The 20,606-nt window shown below is 38.5% G+C and overlaps 2 protein-coding genes across 2 annotated transcripts in view; both read left to right on the top strand.

Moving 5' to 3' along the window:
* Dnajc22 (DnaJ heat shock protein family (Hsp40) member C22) overlaps window positions 1-18,579 on the top strand; it is a 74,477-nt gene extending 55,898 nt beyond the window's left edge. The window contains exon 4 of the mRNA XM_010623622.2: window positions 18,508-18,579. Within this exon, the coding sequence (XP_010621924.1) occupies window positions 18,508-18,532 (25 nt within the window). The 3' untranslated portion in view covers window positions 18,533-18,579. The remainder of the gene's footprint in view (window positions 1-18,507) is intronic.
* A 119-nt stretch (window positions 18,580-18,698) lies between these two features.
* Window positions 18,699-20,606, top strand: part of Spats2 (spermatogenesis associated serine rich 2) — a 58,341-nt gene continuing 56,433 nt past the window's right edge. The window contains exon 1 of the mRNA XM_019207426.2: window positions 18,699-18,775. Coding sequence (XP_019062971.1) covers window positions 18,751-18,775 — 25 coding nt within the window. The 5' untranslated portion in view covers window positions 18,699-18,750. The remainder of the gene's footprint in view (window positions 18,776-20,606) is intronic.

The following is a 20,606-nucleotide window of genomic DNA, read 5'->3' as shown; positions in this document are numbered from 1 at the left end:
ACTCAGGATGTGTAATCATAAAGCTGCCACCAGCAGCGTTCCATTGTGGTCCCCATATATCTTGGAATGAATGAGAAGCTGCACAGTGTTTCATTAAAGGCCCATTATGAAGGTTACTGAGCAATGATATCAAAAAAGCCAAGCCCAGGAAGCAAGCAGAGGGCAGGGCCACAAGGCCACACAGTGTCAGCAGCTGAGCATATGGTCACTGCAGCTGGCCCTGTCCTGAAACACTGGGACCATCTCAATTGTTCTAACCCCGAAATGACTTCCATAATGTAAAATTTTAAAGATCTTCCAAAAAAAAGAAAAACTGTCTTATGTACGTGTACTTACTTGCCAAGATTAGTGTAAACTTCATGTATTTCAAACATGTACTAATTTAAAAAAAAACAACCTTTTCTATTTGTGTGATCTTTGAATTTAGCGAGGTTGTTCTTTTAGGTTTCACACCAGGGTTCCGTCAAGTGATAGCTAGAGCCAGAGTCATTTGGAAGGGTTCCTCCACAGGGCTTCTTAGGAAGTTGGAGCAGATGGTAGCTCGGTCTGCAGTAATCATGTCAAAGGACTTCAGGTGTCTTCAAGTGGGGCTAAGAAGACATGGCAGTTGCGGCACCTGGACATTTCTCTAATGCTCTGAGGCCTCACTAATTATCTTACTTGGTGACCCAGAATTCCATATTGCCAAAAAAACACCTGACTGAAGCACCTGAGAGATCATCCAGCAGAAGTTTTACCACCTTGTATGACTTAGCTTGCAAGGTCATTTAATGTCCCTTTTCTCTTCATTGGAAAAATAATTAGGTTCTACCTTTTTATGGGAGAAGGATCAAAGAATTGGCACAAAGTACTTCACATCTGTCAAGTTTTAGAAGCTAAAAGCTGGTCAAGGTTTTTCTTTCCTTTTCACTGGGTGGGGAGGAGAAAAGATCATACCTTATTTAATGTTCAAGAGTGAATTTGTCAAGAGCTGTGGAAGAAGATGTTACAGTGACAAACCCCCTTTTCTTCAGGATAGACAGGACCTGGGAGGTTGGGACTGGCTTTTCCTTCTTTTTATATGAGAGTAGGCCCAATAGTGTTTCTGTCTAAAAGAGGAAAAAGAAAGAAACTTAAAAATTGAACCATTTGCACATTTGTTTCCAGTAATTAATATCTTTGAAAAGGTTAAAATATGTGTGCCTGTTTTTCATTCACAGTTGGCAGTTGAATGAGGTTAGATTTCTTAATTCAGGTTTGGGAACTGTAGAGTATGTGGTCCTGTGGGTTATAGGAGACAAGAAATGGCATTAGTGAATGTTTTCCAGAACTTCTTGATTGCCTTGTATAGTGATATTCAGAAAACTAGAGGTGTTTTATAATTTGTGTTTGTGGGGCTAGTATGTTTTAAGTTCTTGACATTATATTTTCTGTTTCTTCTTTGCTTTTGTTTCTGGATCATGAAGGATTCAACCCACATTCTTTGTAACCTGAAAAAAGATGGCAACTTAGTGAATAGGAAGTTGCTGTCCTAGTGACTGCCTGCCATATTACTCTTCCTACCTCTAGCAAGAAGAAATGCCTGTATTTAACCATTTCCCTCTTCTCTTGATATCCTGATCATTCAACACTGGGGTAGAAGGAAAATCCTGGTTTTGCTTTGTTTTGTTTTTAGTTTTTTGCGAGACAAGGAGTTGAAAGTAGCACCTTTGCACAGAGCAACATCCCCAGGCCCCTACTCCCTTTTTCTGGTACCGGGCAGGGGTTGAACTCAGGACCTTATGCTTGCGAGGCAGGCACAGTGCCACCGAACTAAATCTCCAGTCGTCCAGCCCATTTTTGATTTTTTTGTTTTGCTTTGTTTTGTTTTGGTACCAGGGATTGAACTTGGGTCCTTTGGCTTGTGAGGCAGGTGGCAGAACCACTGAGCTAAATCGCTGGCCCAATGTTTTTGTTGCTTTTTGAGGTATGGTTTCCTCTTGTAGTTCACGCTGGTCCCAAACTGGGTAACCCAGGCTGGCCTTGAACTCGTAGTGATCTTCCTGCCTTGGCCTCTTGGGTGCTGGGATTACAGGCGTGCACCACCATGCCTAGCTCATTTTTTATTTTTTTTTATTTGGAGACATGGCCTTGGTAAGTTGCCAAGTTGCCCAGCTGGGGATTTTCTATAGAGCTGAGCCAATATGCCTGACTTTCTATTAACATTTATTTTAAAGGACTCAAGTAATTTGTTACTTGGTATTTGAAAAATTCTTTGACTAAATTTTTTTTTTTTTTTTTTGGTGTTTTTGAGACAGGGTCTCAGTAGGTAGTTGAAACTGACCTGGAACTCACTGTGTAGTCCAGGCTGGTCTTGAACTCTCAGCGATCCTCTTGCCTGAGCCTTCCGAGTGCTGGGATTATAGGCATGCACCACCACGCCTGGCTTCTTTGACTAAATTTTAATAGAATCCATTTTTTTGTACTAGAAATCAAACTCAGGATCTTGCACTTGCTAGGCAGGCACAATGCCACTGAGCTACATCCCCAGCCCTTGATAGAATTATTTTTTGTTTTTGGTTTTTTTGAGACAGGGTCTCTATGTAGTTGAGTGTGATTTTTTTTTTTTTTTTTTTTTTTTTTGTGCTGGGGATTGAACTTGGGTCCTTGCGCTTGCAAGGCACGCATCTGAACCACTGAGCTAAATCCCTGGCCCTATCACTATGTAGTTGAGACTGACCTGGAACTCACCATGTAGTCCAGGCTGGTCTCAAACTTACAGTGATCCTCCTGCCTCAGCCTCCTGAGTGCTGGGATTACAGGCATGTGCTACCACGTCTGGCCCTTGATAGAATTCTTATAAAAATAAACCCATGGTAATTGGTGGTGATATAAAGACCATGTCAAGAGTCAGAAAATAGGGCCCAGGATTTAGCTTAGTGGTTCTGCCTCCTGCCTTCTAAGCGCAAGGTCCTGAGTTCAATCCCCATTATCCCCCAAAAAATCAGAAACTAACCTCTTGTTTTTGTTGTTGCTGTTGTTATTGTTGACATTACTGGGGATTGAGCCTGAAGAGTGCTGAGCTATGTTCTCATTCGTTTTTATCTTGTTTTGAGACACACGGTCTCGCTATTTTGCCCAGGTTAGCCTAGAATTGCCATCTTGCCTCAGTCTGAAGTAGCTATCTATAAAGGTGTGTGTCACGGCTGCACATAGCCCAGATGAGAAAATTTTTCAGTAAGTCACACTCTCAGAAAGGAAGGCTATAGATACTTTTCTTAATTTGTTTTTATGTTTGTGTTTTTGAGAAAGGTCTTCCTTTAGGTAGTTCAGGCTGGCATTGAACTCACTATGTAGTCTTGGCTGGCCTCAACTCACAGCAATACCCTGCCTCAGCCTCTTGAGTGCTGGGATTGTAGGTATGCGCCACCGTGCCCGGTTTAGATACCTTTCTTGAATTACTGAAAGATGGATGAAGACCTGTTTTCGTTGTTAATTTAAATTCCAATTTGGAGGATGTTTTAAAAATAGGGTTCTGTGAATTTGTTTTATGTACATTCTTCTTTCCTTCCAACTGACAGAAATTACCACCAGAAAGGTTCTTCAGTGGTTTGAACTTGGGACCTTGCGCTTTTGAGGCAGGTGGTGGCACCACTGAGCTAAATCCCCAGCCCACTTTTCATGCTTTTATTTTTTTTTAATTAAAAAAAAAATTTTTTTCAGACAGGGTCTCACTGTGTAGTTGAGACTGACCTGGAACTCACTATGTAGTCCAGGCTGATCTCAAACTCACAGCGATCCTCCTGCCTCAGCCTCCCAAGTGCTGGGATTACAGGTGTGCGCCACCATGCCTGGCCTTTTTATGCTTTTAAATGTGCTAGTATTACTTAAATAATTTCAGCTAGGTGAAAACTTATCTTTTAGGATATTTAATGCATGATGTGCTGCATGCATTATGCATTTTAAGAATTAGATTGGCGTGGATTTATGAATGACATGGGCAGCAAATTATTTCCCATCTAAAGTGCTGTGTTCATTTTGGACAAAATGATTGCTTATTACAGCAATATTTTTCTGACATGCGTTACAACCCTGAGGGTCGGTTAGGAGTATCTCAGTGAGTGAATGCTAAGTGTAGAGATTTTTGGTACATCTCAATTTTATTCTTCCTTCCTGAGAGTGTCTGGGGATTGTTTGATCCTCCATAAGGAAAAAAGGTGCCTTGTGGAAGTAGTAAGTCTATAGAGACCAGTGGTGTTAGAGATATTTTTAATTTGGGCCTTAGAAAGCCTGGGGGTCTGAGCATTGATTTGCTCATTACTTTCTGTGTTAATGAATTTAAAGTATGTTATTGATTTAATGTTTAGTTCAGATATAGATTTCTGGTTTGGGCTTCTTTAAACTGTGTATACATGTTTAATTAAATTTGCTTAAGATATTTAATCATTCTGGTCTTTCATCTCTGACATATACATCTATTATTTTGAAAACAAAATTATTTTCTTGACTTTATAGTTGTAAACTGGCAAAAATCCTTTGGATTAGAAAAAACATTTGTTGCATGTGGATTTTTAGTGTAAGACTTAACTTCCACTCCACAGAGCGTGAACAGCCAAAAAGGCCTCCATGATGCTGGGCCCTAACACCCAGCGAGGCTCTGGGAGCTCGAGGAGAAACGAAAAACCCAGGAGGGAACACACCAAGCTAGATGGTAAATAGACCTTTATTAGTCTGGCCAGACGGCACTCCGGAAGCCAGGTAGCTCAGAGAGGCAACTGCTCAGGGGCTGAGGTACTTTTTATAAAGTTTTTCTAAACAAAGAGTCAGGGAATTCACAGAAGAAGACTACAGACACATTGCTTATCTTATGCTGGAAATGTTCTACAGGTCACCTTTTGTCACACCATTTGCCTCTGGGCGGGCTGTTAACCAAGGTAGCAATTAGCATATGAAGAAACACAGTCTGGCCTATTAGCATGGAGTCACTTTAGCTTATTCAAGTCTTACATTAGTTTAATATGAAAATGTACCATCTATTTTATTGATAATTTAGACAAAAGATTCTGAGCATTTCTGAAATTATGAAGTTGTATTCATGAGACAGTGTCATATATACTATACATCAAAGAAAAAAGCAGCTAGACATACTATTTCAGAGAATTGTTTTTTGAGGTTATAGGCTCTTTTGTGAGTGACCAACTTTAACAATGACTATACTTCCTAGCGTCTTTACATTTTGGAATTGGGAAGAGACAAGGCATAAGTTTTGCTACTAGAAAACTAGTAGCAATGCAAAGAATTTCTGTCCATATTTGTCTTAGTTACTTTTCTCTTGTTGCTGAGACAAAGATTTTCCTTAAATAGGTGGAAAGAATATTTCTTTTCCTTGAGCTTTTGCATTAAAGTTTTCATTTTTTATGGTATCTACCTCATATTACATGAGATTCGTTGTTAAAAGGTGAGAAATAGGCAAAATCTTGATTTTCATACAAATATGAACACATGTGAAAGATGTTATTTCATTCATTAATGAGAGAGATAGTAAGGTGTTAAAGGAAAATTCAAAGTACCACTTTTAGAATGTGGATACTCGAAGTAAATTTACTAATTGATTCAATACTGGCTTTTTAAATTTGTACTGGGGTTTGAACTTGGGATCTTGTGCTTGCGAGATGGGGTAAAACCACTGAGCTAAATCCCTGGCCCAGTACTGGTTTTTTGTTTTTGTTTTTGTGTTTTTTTGAGACAGGGTCTCACTGTATAGTTGAGACTGACCTGGAACTCACTATGTAGCCCAGGCTAGTCTTGAACTCCTTAGCCTCCCGAGTGCTAGGATTACAGGCGTGTGCCACCACGCCCGGCTAGAACTGGCTTTTTGACAGGGAAAATCATATACCTCTTTCCACTCTCTTCCTTCTTGTATAGCATTTATTTGTCTGAATATTGTTATGGTTTGCATCTAGATGTCCCCTTAAAGCCTCTAAGTAGTTATAGGGCTTTTTCAGAGGCAGCTGAATCTAGAGTGTGTGATGCTGGGATTAAGGGTATCTGATTACAAAATCAGCCTACTGATTTACCATTTATCCCGGTAGTCTGGATAAAAGGGGCAGAAAGATGCTGTTACGTTTCCTCTGCTTTTTTATTTTTGTTCCCTTGTTGTTGTTTTTGTTTGTTTTGTACTGGGGATCAAACTCGGGACCTTGCGCTTGTGAAGGCTGAACCACTGAGCTAAATCTCTGGCCCTGTTCCCTTGTTGTTTTGCTACCCGGTGTTAGCTGTTAGCAGCCATGAACTGTTGCTCCTCTCCCATGTCCCACCCTGCCTTGAAGGCAGCCAGTTAATGTACTAAAATCTCTACGAACTGTAAGCTAAATAAATTTTTCCTCTTTTAACTTTGAAAGTTGAGGATTTGGTCTCAGAAAGAAGAGAAAAGTAACTAAGATAAATATGGACAGGAATTCTTTGCATGGCTCCTTGTTTCCTACAAGCCTACAGAGTTATAAAATAGCTGAACTTAGCTATTTTATAGCTAAATAGGGGATTTAGCGCAGTGGTTCTGTCGCCTGCCTTGCAAGTACAAGGTCCCAAGTTCGACCCCTAGTACTCAAAAATAAAATAAAATAGCTCAAGTACCATGAAGAACACAAATTCCATAGAATCAGATATCTAGAAGCCGGGAGTGGTGGTGCACACCTGTGATCCCAGCACTTGTGAGGCTGAGGTTGAGGATCACTGTGAGTTTGAGACCAGCCTGGGCAGCATAGTGAGACCCTGTCTCAAAGTAAACCCCCCCCCAAAAAAAAAACCAAAACAGAGTCAGATAACTGGGAGTGATAACACAGCATGCAGTTGAGAATTATTTGACTTGTTGGGTTTGGGTAACAGTCATCTTCATGAGGAGGAGGGAACATACAATTCTAGGGCTGGGCTAGCTATGAAACAGAAGACAAACAATTATATTCCTGTTCTGCTTTGTTTGAGCTCCCCTTATTCCCACACTTAAAGTTGCTGCTGCTGACTAATGCTGAGCAAGTTGAGGAGCCTTGTGTTGTAGTTGTGACGTCATATGGTTTCTTATTTTCTTCTTAGAATGTGTTTTTAATTTTTGAGATGGTCTCACTATGTAGTTCAAGCTGGCCTTGAACTCACTAAGTAGCCCAGGCTAGCCTTGAACTCACAGTGAACCTCCTGCCTCAGCCTCCTGAATGCTGGAGTTACAGTTGTGTACTACCATACCTGGATCTATCTTTTTATTTTGAGACAGGGTCTTGCTAATTTGCCCAGACTGGCCTCATACTTTCCATCCTCCTGTATCAGCTTCCTGTAAGTAGCTGGGATTACAGGTCTGTGTCACAGCTCCTAGCTGACATTTTTAATTTTGATGGCTACTTTCTCATTGCCTTCAATAGGTATTGTAGAAATTTACATTCTGGGTGGTTACAGTAGTGTGCTATTGTAGTAATCCTAGTTATTCAAGAGACTGAGGGAGGAGGATCACTTGAGCCCAGGAATTCCACAGCAGCCTGGGGAACAATGAAACTCCATCTCTCTTCCCCATTACATCCTTGCTTACATCTTTTTTCCATACCCTTGTTACCAGTTACTCATCATTTTGGATATTTGCTAGTCTGAGGGTAAAAAAAGATAATAGTGTTTTCAATTTGCATAAAATAGGTTAGAATATTTTAAAATCTGAAAACACATATTCATGAGTTTTTAAAATCAAACAGGATTGGGCTGGAGATTTAGCTCAGTGGTGTCATGCCTGCCTTGCAAGCACAAGGTCCTGAGTTCTATCCCCCATACTGCCAAAATTTCAAAAAAAAAAAAAAAAAAAAATCAAATGGGCTTTCTGGGTATGATGGTGCATGCCTGTAATCCCAGCACTCGGGAGGCTGAGGCAGGAGGATCATCATAAGTTTGAGGCTAGCCTGGGCTACATAGTGAGTTTGAGGCCAGCCTGAACTACATAGCGAGACCCTGTCTCAAAAACAAATAAATAAATAATAAAATAGGCTTATAACAGCAGTGAAAAGTAGTTGACTGCCTCTTGCCTTTCTTCCACAGCTTCATATGTTTGTTTGTTTGTTTGTTTTTTGAGACAGGTCTCACTATGTAGTTCAGACTGACCTGGAACTCACATTGTAGCCCAGGCTGGTCTCCAACTCACAGTGATCCTCCTGCCTCAGCTTCCCGAGAGCTGGGATTACAGGCAAGTACCACCACACCTGGCCCCAACTTCATATGAATAATCATGTATTTCTTCTGAGAAACTAAAAACTTAAAATAGCCAACATAGCTCTTTTCACTAATTTCTTTTTTTGTTTTGTTTTTTAGTTTTGGGAATCGAACCTCTGGTCCTTATGCTTGTGAAGCAGGTGGCAGAACCACTGAGCTAAATCCCCAGCCCTCACTAATTTCTTTTTTGGTGGGGGGATTTGAGACAGGGTCACACTATGTAGTTGAGACTGACCTGGAACTCACTATGTAAGTACAGGTCCAGGATTAAATACAGAGTTAAAAGCCAGCACTCTACTGTTGAGCTACATCCCCAGCACTACCACCCCTTTGTTAGATTTTGAGCTAGGGCTTTATTAAATTGTCCAGGCAAGACTCAAGCTTGCTATCTTTCTCCACCACCGTCCTAAGTAGCTCAGTTTACACTATATAACCACCATGTCTGACACAGTTTTATTTTTTAAAATTTATTTAATAAATGCATAATGGTGTGCACCTGTAATACCAGCATGCTAGAAGCAGGAAGATAGCGATAAATTTGAGGCCAGCCTGGGCTACATAGCAAGACCTTGCCCTCTCCCAAAGCTTAGTATTATTGTGTACCAAGTACTATTCTATTCTAAGTATATTACAGATATTATTCAAGGTATATGATAAATAGTATTTTGGTTTTCTAATTCTAGCTCAATATTGTTAGCATTTGTGTCACAGGGAAGTTGTCTCCTGACTTCTGTGTGGAAACAGCTCTTGCTCCTTCATCCTTTGTGTCTGCAGTGAAAGAATTCAGTCCAGGCACATGGGCTGCTCTGCAGAAGTATGACTAAGCAGAGTTTCTCATAAAGCAGTTGTAGAGATTTCAGCCTTGAAGCAAGAAGATAGGCAATGCCATATAGGCATCTGTACCAAGCTGGAGTTGGGGTATCTTTCTATATACACAAGAGTTACTCCTGGGGTTCAGGGAACTACAGTATGGTGATTATGATGCTTATTAGCAATTTTCTTAGAGGTGACTTTTGGAATTCCAAAGTGTCTTCTGTGTTCTTTTCAGATGCTCAGTGTCCCCTCAGTGGCCTCAGTCACGTAAAAAATTATAATAGACATTTATAAATAAAAAGTTTTCATCTAAATCATGTCTCAGCCCAAGCTGGGAGGGTCTTGAAGGAATGTTCCCTTTTCTGATATCATTGGGCCTAGGTCTTTTAGGCCTGACTGCTTTATGTCCTGTTTGGAAATAGACACCTCGTAACACTCATGTTAAACAGCAGTGTTTAACCTTAAAATATTATTGTGTTCCATTAGGCTATTTTGGGGTCTGAGACCTAACAAATGATTTTAAATGTCTTTATTTATTCATTTAACTATGACTGGTCAAATACACTAATGTGAATCTCCTTTTCTCTCAGGCCTGGTAATGTCTAAGTACCTGCCTAACAATTTGGATCTAAAATGTCCCGCAAAAGGCTCATGTTTTGCATACTTGGTCCTCAGTGCATCAGTGTCAGAAGTGGGACTTTTGGAAGATGATGTCATAAGGGTTCTAATGTTGTCAGTAGATTAATCTGTTGATAGAGTCATAATTTGATAGCAGTTTGGAGAGGTGATTGGGATTTAGGAGGTGGGGACTAGTTGAAGGGAGTGGACCATGTAGGCTAGACTATATCTTAGGGACTAACTCTTGTCCCCAGACTTTTCTTCTCACTGGCTGTCCCTTCCCCTCCTTGTGTTTTTTTCCTGGCTGCCATGAGGTGAGCAGCTTTCCTGTACCACTCTCCCCCACTATGATGTTTCCGCCTTTCTGTATAAGTCTTTGCTCCATTAAGTTGTTTTTCCCAGATACAGATATTTTTCTGCAATAAAAAGCTAATATAGGGCCAGGAATTTCACTCAGTGGTTCTGGCGCCTGCCTCACAAGTGGAGGGCCCGGAGTTCAATCCCCACTACCCACAAAAAAATAGAAAAATAAAAACCCAGTTTAAACAAATTTTTAAAAAGCTAATATAGATGTAGTATGTCATATACCTTTTCTGTTGAATTTTTATTGCTATTTTTCTGGGCTCAAACCCTCCTCAACTATTGCTTAGATTAATATTTATTTTTAAGTTGTAGTACTTCTTTTATATGTAAATCATTTTTATGTTTTAAAAAGTATCAAATTGCTTTCTCAAGTACTATAATTCATCATTTATCTTTTTCTTATCGTCATTCTTTCACTCTGTTGGTTTCTGCCTTTGTATTATAGAAACATGTCCCTTCAACTCTAAAATACCTTATTTTCCCCTTCCTCTAATGTAAATTTTTGAAAGAACAGTGTACTTTTTCTTTACTTCTTCATTTACTCCATTTACAGCAATCTGACTTACTTTTCACAACTCTGTTCAAATCTTCTTATCAATACCTTCTTTCCAAATCCAGTCACCTTTTTTTCAAACTTCATACTTTTATTTTGTAGTGTTACTCTTTTCCTTCTTTTGTGACCATAATAAAATATTTATAAGATAAAATTTGTCCTTTGGGAGCTGGAAGTTTAGCTTAGTGGTAGAGTGCCTGCCTACCTTTACCAAGGTCTTCACTTCAATCCCAGTACTCCCAACAAAACAAGACAAAACAATTCTTTTTTTGAGACAGGGTCTCACTGTATAGTTCAGACTATCCTTGAACTCACTTTGTAGCCCAGCTGGACTCACAGCTGTCTGTGACGCTCCTGTCTCAGCCTCCTGAGTGCTGGAATTATAGGCATGCACCACCATGCCTGGTTTAAAGCAAATTGTTTAAGTGTGTAAGAAATCCAGTGTCAATAATTACATTAACAGTGTTGCATAGCCATCATCGCTACTTCCAAAACCTTTTAATATCTTCAGGCAGAAACCAGGTACAATTAAACAATAACTACCCATTCTGCCTTCCCCTGTGACCCAGTAATTTCTAGAATTTCTTTTTGGTACCAGGGATTGAACTCATGACCTTGTGCTTGTGAGGCAGGTGCAGTGCCACTGAGTTATATACCTAGTCGTAGTAATTTCTAATTTATTTTCTGTCTCAGTGAATTTGACTGTTCTACATATTTTAAATTTTTTATTGATATATTCTTGCTGTACATAATAAAATTCATCATGGAGAGTTGGTACACATACATAATACATCTTAATTCTTACTACATCCCTTAGATCAGTGATGACAAATCTTTTAGAGCTTTCAGTGATAACAGCCAGCTATGGCACTCGTGCCATAGGTTCACTACTACTGCATATTTCATATAAGTGAGATCATACAATATTTGTCTTACTTGTATTTGACTTATTTCATTTAGTATGTATTTGGGGTGCATCCATGATGTAGCATGCATCAGAACTTTATTCTACTTGTGGTTGACTATTTCTTCTTGTATGTGTATCTGTATCACATTTTAATTACTTATTAATCTATTGATAGACTTCTTTGTTTCCATCTGAATATTGTTGCTGTGAACATTTATGCACACATATCTGGCTTCCTGTTATCAGTTCTTTTGGATATACTGTATACCCAGGAGTAGAGTTGCTGGGTCATTTTGCAATTTTGTGTCTGGCTTTTTGAGGAATAATCAGAGTTTTCTATAGCGATTGTATAATTTTACATTCCCACCAGCAATATATGACTGTTCTAATTTCTTTATATTCTAACATTTATAATTTTTTTTGAGACAGAGTCTTGCTGTATAGTTCAGGCTGGTCTTGCTCTACTATGTAGCCCAGGCTGGCCTTGAACTCTTGGTGATCTTTCTCAGCTTCACCAATGCTGGGATTATAGGCACCACTGGCTTGTTAGTCTTTAAAAATTTTTTTTTTTAAATTACAGCCATCTTAGATGACTTGAAGTGGTATCTTAATTTATGTGTGGGTATGTGTTCCCCAAATGACTAGTGTATTGAGCATATATCATTATGTATATTGGCCATTTATACATCTTTGCAGAAGTATATAGATATTTTGTTTGTTTGTTTGTTTTTGGTACTGGGGATAGAACTTGGATCCTTGCACTTGTGAGGCAGGTGGCAGAACCACTAAGCTAAATCCCCAGCCCTTTATTCCTTGGTTTTTTGAGACAGGGTCTCGTTATGAACCTCAGGCTGGCCTTGAATTGTGACAGTCCTCCTGCCTTAGCCTCCCGAGTTCTGGGATTATAGGCATTGGCCACCATGCCTGGCTAGAAATATCTATTGACAGCATTGCCCATTTAAAAACTGGATTGTCTTTCTTTTTTTTTTTGCTGCTGGGGATTGAACTTGAGTCCTTGTGCTTGGGAGGCAGGCGGCGGAACCACTGAGCTAAATCCCCAGCCCTAGGTTGTCTGTTACTGGAATTCTAAGGATATTTTGTATATTCTAGTTAAGTCCCTTATCTGATTTGTTTCTTTCTTTATTTTGTTGATTTTTTTTTTCTTTTTATTATTGGGGAGCTAACCCATGCTAGACAAGCACTGTACCATTGAGCTACATCCCCAGACCTTTTTACTTTGGGTCAGGGTCTTGCTGAGTTGCCTAGCCTGACCTTGAACTTGCCACTCTCCTGTCTCAGTCTCCCAGGTAGCCAGGATTCTGTTGATTCTCCTGATGATGCTGCCCTTTGAAGTACAAAAGTGTGTGGTTTTTTTTGTTTTGTTTTGTTCTGTTTTTTTTTTGTTTTTTGTTTTTTTTGGTACCAGGGATTGAACTCAGGACCTTGTACTTGTGAGACAGGTGGCAGCACCTCTGAGCTAAATCTCCAGTCAGAAGTTTTTAATTTTGATGAAATCTATCACAATTGTTAAAGCAAGAGAGATTAATAGCAGTGTGTTTTTTGCTAGTATTTTAAATTTCATTTTTGATCACACTGTGTATCTGAGAAACCATTATTTAATTATGATTACAAAGATTTATGCCATTGCTTTCTAAGAGTTGTACATAGTGTTAGCTGTTACATTTTAGGTCTTAGATCAATTTTAAGTGAATTAAGACTTTATTTTTAAAGACAGGGTCTCACTATATAGGTCATTCTGGCCTTGAACTCACTAGAACTCACTAGCCACCATTGGCCTGGAATTTGGGGCAGTCCTCCTGCCTCAGCCTTCTGGGTGCTGAGATTACAGGTGTTGGCTGTCACCTCCTGCTGACTTTTGGTTTTTTGTTTTTTGGGTTTTTTTTTTTTTGGTACTGGGATTGAACTCAGGACCTTGCTCTTGTGAGGCAGGCAGCAGCAGCCCCACTGAGCTAAATTTCCATACCCCTGCTGACACTTTTTTTTTTTTTTGTGGTACTGGGGATCAAACCTCAGGACCTTGTGCTTGTGAGGCAGGTGTGGTGCCACTGAGCTAAATCCTGCCCCCTCTGCTGACATTTTAAAATTGTGTTAGAATAAGCATCACAAAATTTGGCATTTTACTGGGCATGCTACCCATGTGAGGAGCCAGGACTGTAGGCCCACATCTTGCTGGACTGTCATTGATCTAAATGCCTGTTCTTTTACTGTAGTACATACTACACTGACTACATGACTATGGCTTTATGGTAAGTGTTTATATAGTGTAAAATTGTTTTGGCTATTCTAGTTTCTTGCATTTCCAATTTTAAGATAGTTTGCTAATTTCTATAAAAATGTTTTTTGGAATTTTAGTAGTGTGCATGAATTTATAGATTATGGAAAGAACATGAATATTCCAATTCATGAATGTGGAATGTGTCTGCATTTATTTGAGATCTTTAATTTCTTTCATCAGTGTTTTGCAATTTTTAGCATATGTCTCTTATTTATTCCTAAGAGTTTTTTGTTTTGATTTGGTTTTTTGAGACAGTCTCACTTTGTAGTGCAGGCTGGCCTTGAATTCATGGCAGTCCTCTTGTCTCTGTCTCCCGAGTTGGGATTACAGGTGTGTACTACCATGTTTGGTCTCCTCCTAAGTATTGTGAATGCCTTTTGCTGATTTTAGTTTTGGATTGCTTATTGCTAGTATATGAAAATACAATTGATTATTAATTTTTATATGCTAGTCTTTTTTTTTTTTTTTGGTACCAGGGATCGAACTCCGGTCCTTGTACTTGCGAAGCAGGTGGCTGAACCACTGAGCTAAATCCCTGGCCCTTTATATGCTAGTCTTATTCTTTGATCTTGCTAAACCAATTTATTCATCCTAACAGTTGTGTATGTGTGTGCATGCTTGGATTTCCTACTATTTGCTATACATGGGTCCTGTCATCTTTGAATAAGAACATTTTCTTCCTTTTCAATCTCAATGACTTATCTTTTTCCTTATTGCTCTGACAAGACCCTTCAGTACATTTTTGAAAACAAGTGGTGAAGGTCGGCATTCTTCTTTTTTCCTGATACAAGAGGGAGAATAGTTTTTCATTATTAAATATGGGATCTATTGTAGGTTTGTCATAGGTTGTGGGCTTTATAAATATGAGACCATTTCTGTCATTGGTTTGAGAGTTGTGATCATGAATGGCTATAGGGGTTTAGTAAAATGCTTTTAATATATTTTCACTGAGCTGAGCATGTGGCTTTTGTCATTTGTTTTATGGATACGGTATGTTATATTAAGTGATTTTTGGAAGTTAGACCAAGCTTGGATTCCTGGGATAAGTTACACTGTGTCAGAATGTGTTGCTGAATTTGATTTGCTAATATTTTATTAGTGAATTTTACATTTATATTTTTATGTGGACTATTGTAGTTTTCTTGTGATGCCTTTGATTTCAGTATCAGGATAATTGGGCTGTATTAATTTTGTGTTAAGTCTATAGGGATTTAGTTCAGTGGTACTGCTGCCTGCCTTACAAGTGGAAGGTCTTGAGTTCAATTCCTGGTACCAAAAAATTTTTTTTTTCTGTTGTAGCTATAAAAAAATTACTACAAACTTAACAACTTAGCAGCAACACTATTTATTCAGTTTTGGTTTATCATTTGTTGACATGGTTTTGTTTGGCTGGTTCATTTCTGATTAATCTTACAAGGCTGATACCAAATTATTGGCAGCATTGTGTTCCTTTTGGGCGACTCTAAAGGAGAATTCGCTTTCAGACTTAGTCAAGGTTTTAGCTGAATTCACTTCCATGCAGTTGTAGGACAGAGGTTTCTATTTCCTTACTGGCTACTAACGGAGGGTTATTTGCACCTTCTAAGGCTGTCTGCATTTCCTGGCCTTGTGGCTCCTTGAAAGCCAATGGCTGATTAGATATCTCTCCAGTTTCTAATTTCTCTTCCGTATTTCTGATACATCTTTCTTGACTCCAACCAGAGAAATTGCTCCCCTGTACTGTTCATGCCATTAAATTGGGCCTACCTAAATACCCCAGGCTAGTCTCATTAAAGAATGTGACCTTGATTAATTATATCTGCTAAGTTCTTGCACAGCAGTAGTTAGATTATGTTTGAATGAATAAGTAGGGAACAGGAACCTTGAAGAAATAGCTTTGGAATTCTGCCTATTACACAATCCTCATGGAATTAATCAGGGAGTGTTCTGTTTTCTGTAAGTTTTAGGAAAATTAGTATTATATCTTCTTTAAATATTGGATAGATGTGATCTGACCTTGTGATTGTCTGTGTGAAAGGATTTGGGGGCGGGTAACAGGATTGAAACCTGGGCCTTGACATATACTAGGCAAGTACTCTACAACTTAGCTTCAGCTGCAGTCCTTTTTGTTTTGAGACAGATCTGTCTAATTTGTCCAGGCTGATCTGGAGCATGTGATATTCCTACCTCAGCCTCATGAGTAGCTAGGATTACAGATGTGTGCCACTATGCCCAATTTTTAAATTATAGATTTAATACTTTTCTGCTTTAAGTGTTTAAAACACCATTTTAATTATATCTTGTACATTTCTGGATGTGTTATATTTAGTTTCAGTTCAGACTATTTTCTAATTTCCTTTGTGATCTTTTTCTTTGATCTGTGGGTTATTTTGAATTATGTGGTTTAATTTTGAGGTAGGTACTTGGAGATTTTCCATACTTTTTCCCTCCTTTGGATTTTTATTAAATTCTATTGTCACTGGAGAACCTACTTGTATGATGTTAATCATTTAAAATTTATTGATGATTTCTTATAGCATATCACAGGGTTTGATGAACTTTTTCTGGAAAGGGCCATGTAGAAAATATTTTAGGGTTTTTGGTTCATGTGGTCTGAGTTGCAGCTGTTCATTTTTACTGTCCTAAAGCAGCCATAAATCCTACAACAAATAAACCAGTGAGCCTATCTTTGTTAGAATAAAACAGAAAGCAGGGATGGATTTGACCTCTGGGTATAGTTTGCTAACCTTAACTTTTTTTTCATTGGGCCCTCATATGTCTTTTCTGTGTGCAAGCTTGTGGACAGCCAGAGATGTCTGACTTTCTCCAGTATCTCCATCCTGATGTGTGGAACACTTACCAAGGTCTCCTAGAGTCTTGTTTCCAGATTTGCTCTTTAGATTTCTGTCTCATCTCCTGGACCATTGCTTGCACTAACTATGACAGCAACCTTAGGCTGATGATCTTTGGTCTTGCTTGTTGCCAAAATTACAAGCTCTTACTGACAATGCGATGAGTGTGGGGGTTTTCTGTGCTTTGCTTCATGTCAAATCAGCTTCCTCTGTGGTAGAAGCTGCTGGTTTTCATGGCTTTCCCCACTTCGGTGGTACTACCTTTCCCACTAACCTGAAGTAGGTGAAGGGAACAGCCCCAAGTAATAATGCCACATGTTCCCACTCTCTTAACCCCAAGTTCATTAGATTCTAGCGCGAATTAATTATAGAGTTAATAACTACAGAGATAGTAACATTTGAAAAAAATCTGAAGGAGATGAAATATCCCATGTCGCTATCTACAGGAAGAACATTCTTGGCAGAGGGAGCACCTTAAGGATGTTTTATACGTATTTAGAGTATAAAAGGGATAATGAAGAGGCTGGAATGTCTCAGAGTATGTGAGTTGAGAGAAGGGTAGTAGGACATGAAGTCAGAGAGGTCAGAAATGGGGGCAGGGCACCTGAATTGATAGGACCGTGAGGACTACTCTAAGGACTTTTTCACTTTTTAGTGATATGGGTCTGAACCAGTAGCATCAGACATAATCAGTTTTACAATTTTAAATAGCTCCCATAGTGAAGTAGAAGCCACAGGTGGCAGGTAGAAGACTCAGGATCCCAGTTATAGGCTGTTACCATTTTGATTACATGTGTGAGATGTTTGTGGTATAAACGGGTGGTAGCAGTTAAGGAGATAAGAAGTGGCTCACTTCTAGGTGTATTTTAAAGGTAGAACAAATAGATTTTCTGATAGGTTGATGGTAGCAGGGAACAGATTGAGATCTTATTTCAAGAGAATTTTCCTACATGCATATTATTTGTGAATGCTTTTTATATTCCTTTTATTGAGCCTTGAGTCTCAATATTAATTTGAGCTATTGATTATTTTTGTGTTCCAGTATTATCTTCTAATTGCTTTAATTATTTTTTCTTCTGAAGGCTTTTCTTTATTCTATTTTCATCTATGCTTATTTCTTGCTATTTCTGACTTCCTATTGAGTGATGTTTTTCAGTTTTTCTTTAATTTGACAGTCTGCTATAATATTTAAGTATTATCTGTTTTCTAGCTTATGAGTGTTGTGATCCTTATCAGGCTTTCTTTACCCAGAATTCCTGGGCATATACCTTTAAAATGTTTAGTGATATGGAGAAAAATAGAATGTCAGTACCCACCTGTAATCCCAGCTACTTGAGATGGTAAGGCAGGCTGATTGCAAATTCAAGGCCAGCCTGGAAGACAGTCACTTTCTGAAAAAAAGAATGGGGTGCTGGGACTGCAGCTCAGTAGTAGAGAGCTCTTGCCTAGCATGGGTAAGACCTTGAGTTCAATACTTAGCACCACAAAAACAAAACAAAATAAAAGCAGCAGTTGTATCTTTAAAATTTGGAAAAGCTGCTTTGAGCCAGGATCCGTGGCATACCTATAATCCTAGCACTTGGGAGACTAAGTCAGGGGGAGTTTGTGGCCAGCCTGAGCAATATCCTGTCTCAACAACAACAACAACAACAAAAAGAATATTTTTAGTAGCTATATTCTTTCTACAATGTTTTTAAAAATCAGTTTTAGGGCAGGGGATTTAGCTCAGTGGTTCTGCCACCTGCCTCACAAGGGCAGGATCCCGAGTTTGATCCCCAGTACCAAAACAAAACAAAAAAAACAAAACACACACACAAAACTAGTTTTATATAGAGAGTTCAAAGTAAAAATGGATGTTACCTAGATATTTCATACAGGTAGTTGTAATAATTGTAAAAGTTTATGTGTATATTTGTGTTTTTCCCTCCAGAATCTCCCAGGAAAAAAAGACATGACTGTCTGCAATGATAGTTCCTGACAAGAAGTTGATAAAAGCAAAGGAACGGAGATTAACAGCTAGCAAGCAAATTTTGAACCATCAGGATTTTGCATTTATCACTTTCAGCTACAGACTTCTGTTGCAACTTTTAAATCAGATATACTCTCAGAACCCAGTAAAGACAAAAGGATTTTTTTTCTTCTGTAATTTTTTGTTTAGGCCAAAGAAACTGCAATGTCTAGGAAACAAAGCCAGAAGGGTAAGATTATATATGTGGCCTTAAATTGTTAAAAGAATAGTTGTAGTGGGCTGAGGATATAATTGGTGGAAGAATACTTGCCTAGCATGTACAAGACCTCAGGTTTGATCTCCAGCACTGCCAAAAAAAAAAAAAGTTGGCAAACATCTCCTTTTGTCTGTATATTTATTAGTATTTGTGTGTGTGTGTGTGTGTGTGTGTGTCTGTCTGTCTGTCTCTCTCTCTCTCTCTCTCTCTCTCTGTCTCTCTGTCTGAGGGAGAGACAGTGTCTATGTAGTCCAGGCTGACTTTGAACTCACAGCAATTCTCCTTCCTCAGCCCCCAAGTGCTGGGATTACAGGCATGCATCACCACGTCTGGCTTGCTTTTCTAGTACAAATGTATTTAATTATAATAACTTACAGGAAAGCCAAATGCAACCTGATGCTGCATTTTTGGAGAATGAACATGTATGAGAGAGGTGTGGTAGAAAATGACTTTCGTCAGAATATTCTGTGTCCTAGAAAAAAGAAATGAAGTAAGATTAAATGCTTCCAGTTTTTGTTTACTTCTTTAGCTTTCCTTCCTGGATTGTTACTCTAACTTAAGTGTAATATACTCCTTGAAGTACAAGGAGTCAGGAAATATCAAGAATAGTTATAATGAGGGGAAGGATAACAGGCTCTAAGATCTTTTTTTTTTCTGAAATATTTTTTTCAAGTTTCCTAGAATAGCTGTAAAAATTGAGAGATTTAATAATAGCATTAGACCTATTTCACATAAGTAGAATATATTAATTAAAGGATGACTAGGTATCCTGACTTTGTTACCTTGTTTAGTTAAAGTCGATGCCCTTATAATTCAAAATAAATATGTTCAGCCCAGGTTTTGCTTTTTTAGTGTGGGGGGGTACTGGGGATTATACTCAGATCCTCAGGACCTTGCACTTGCAAGACAGGCGCAGCACAGCACCACCAAGCTAAATCCCTGGCAAGGTCTTGCATTTTAATAGGAAGGAAATAATTTCAATTTGGACTTGGCAATTTCAAAACTTCATTATGCCAGGCGTGGTGTCTCAAAATAAAAATATAAAAAAGGCATAAGCTAAATTAAATTTCCTTTAAGTAAAATAAAATAAGAACTGTAACTCATTGTAAAGATGCTGGGTTCAGTCCTCAGTACTGGGGGCAAAAAGGGCACTGTGCTGATTTTTGTTCTCTGTTAGTATCTTATTTACAGTCATTCTTTAAGGACTTATATTTTTATTTAGCCACAGATCATGTTTCTATTCTTTTTGTCAGTAGTACTTGTAAAGTCATTAATGAAATATTTATTAGCGTTAAACTTGAATGGTGTTAAAGGAAATCAATTTTAACTATTTATTGCTGATAGCCTCTTAGCCAACACCTAGCAGAAACCAGATCAGAGTATTGCTCTTCAGAGTGTGTTCCATAGACCAGCTGTCTGTGAAATGGAGGACTATATGAAAATGGAAAGCATTTACAGACTCTTTTATACTCATTTGACATTGCTTCAGTATCTACTCCCTTTTCAGAGTAATTTTGAGTTATAATTTAAATATTGTAAAATGTGCTCATTATAGATAGAGTTATTTTTAGTAAATTTTTACAGCTCTGTAACCATCATCACAATTGTTATTTTGAGACAGGCTCTCATTATGTAGAGGCCATGCTGGCCTTAAACTCATGGTGATCCTCCTGCCTCAGCTTCCCAAGTGCTGGTATTACCAGTGTGCATCACCACCTGTGGTACCACAATCCTATTTTAAAATAGTTTCCTAAAAAATTTAATAAAATACTGCCCTCATTCTCCTAAATTCTTTTTTTTTTTT

The sequence above is a fragment of the Fukomys damarensis genome, unplaced genomic scaffold (genome assembly GCF_012274545.1).
Source record: "Fukomys damarensis isolate Sample0158 unplaced genomic scaffold, DMR_v1.0_HiC HiC_scaffold_15, whole genome shotgun sequence".
Taxonomy (NCBI): Eukaryota; Metazoa; Chordata; class Mammalia; order Rodentia; family Bathyergidae; genus Fukomys; species Fukomys damarensis.
Note: the sequence above shows the minus strand (reverse complement) of the source record. Positions and strands in the feature narration are given on the sequence as shown.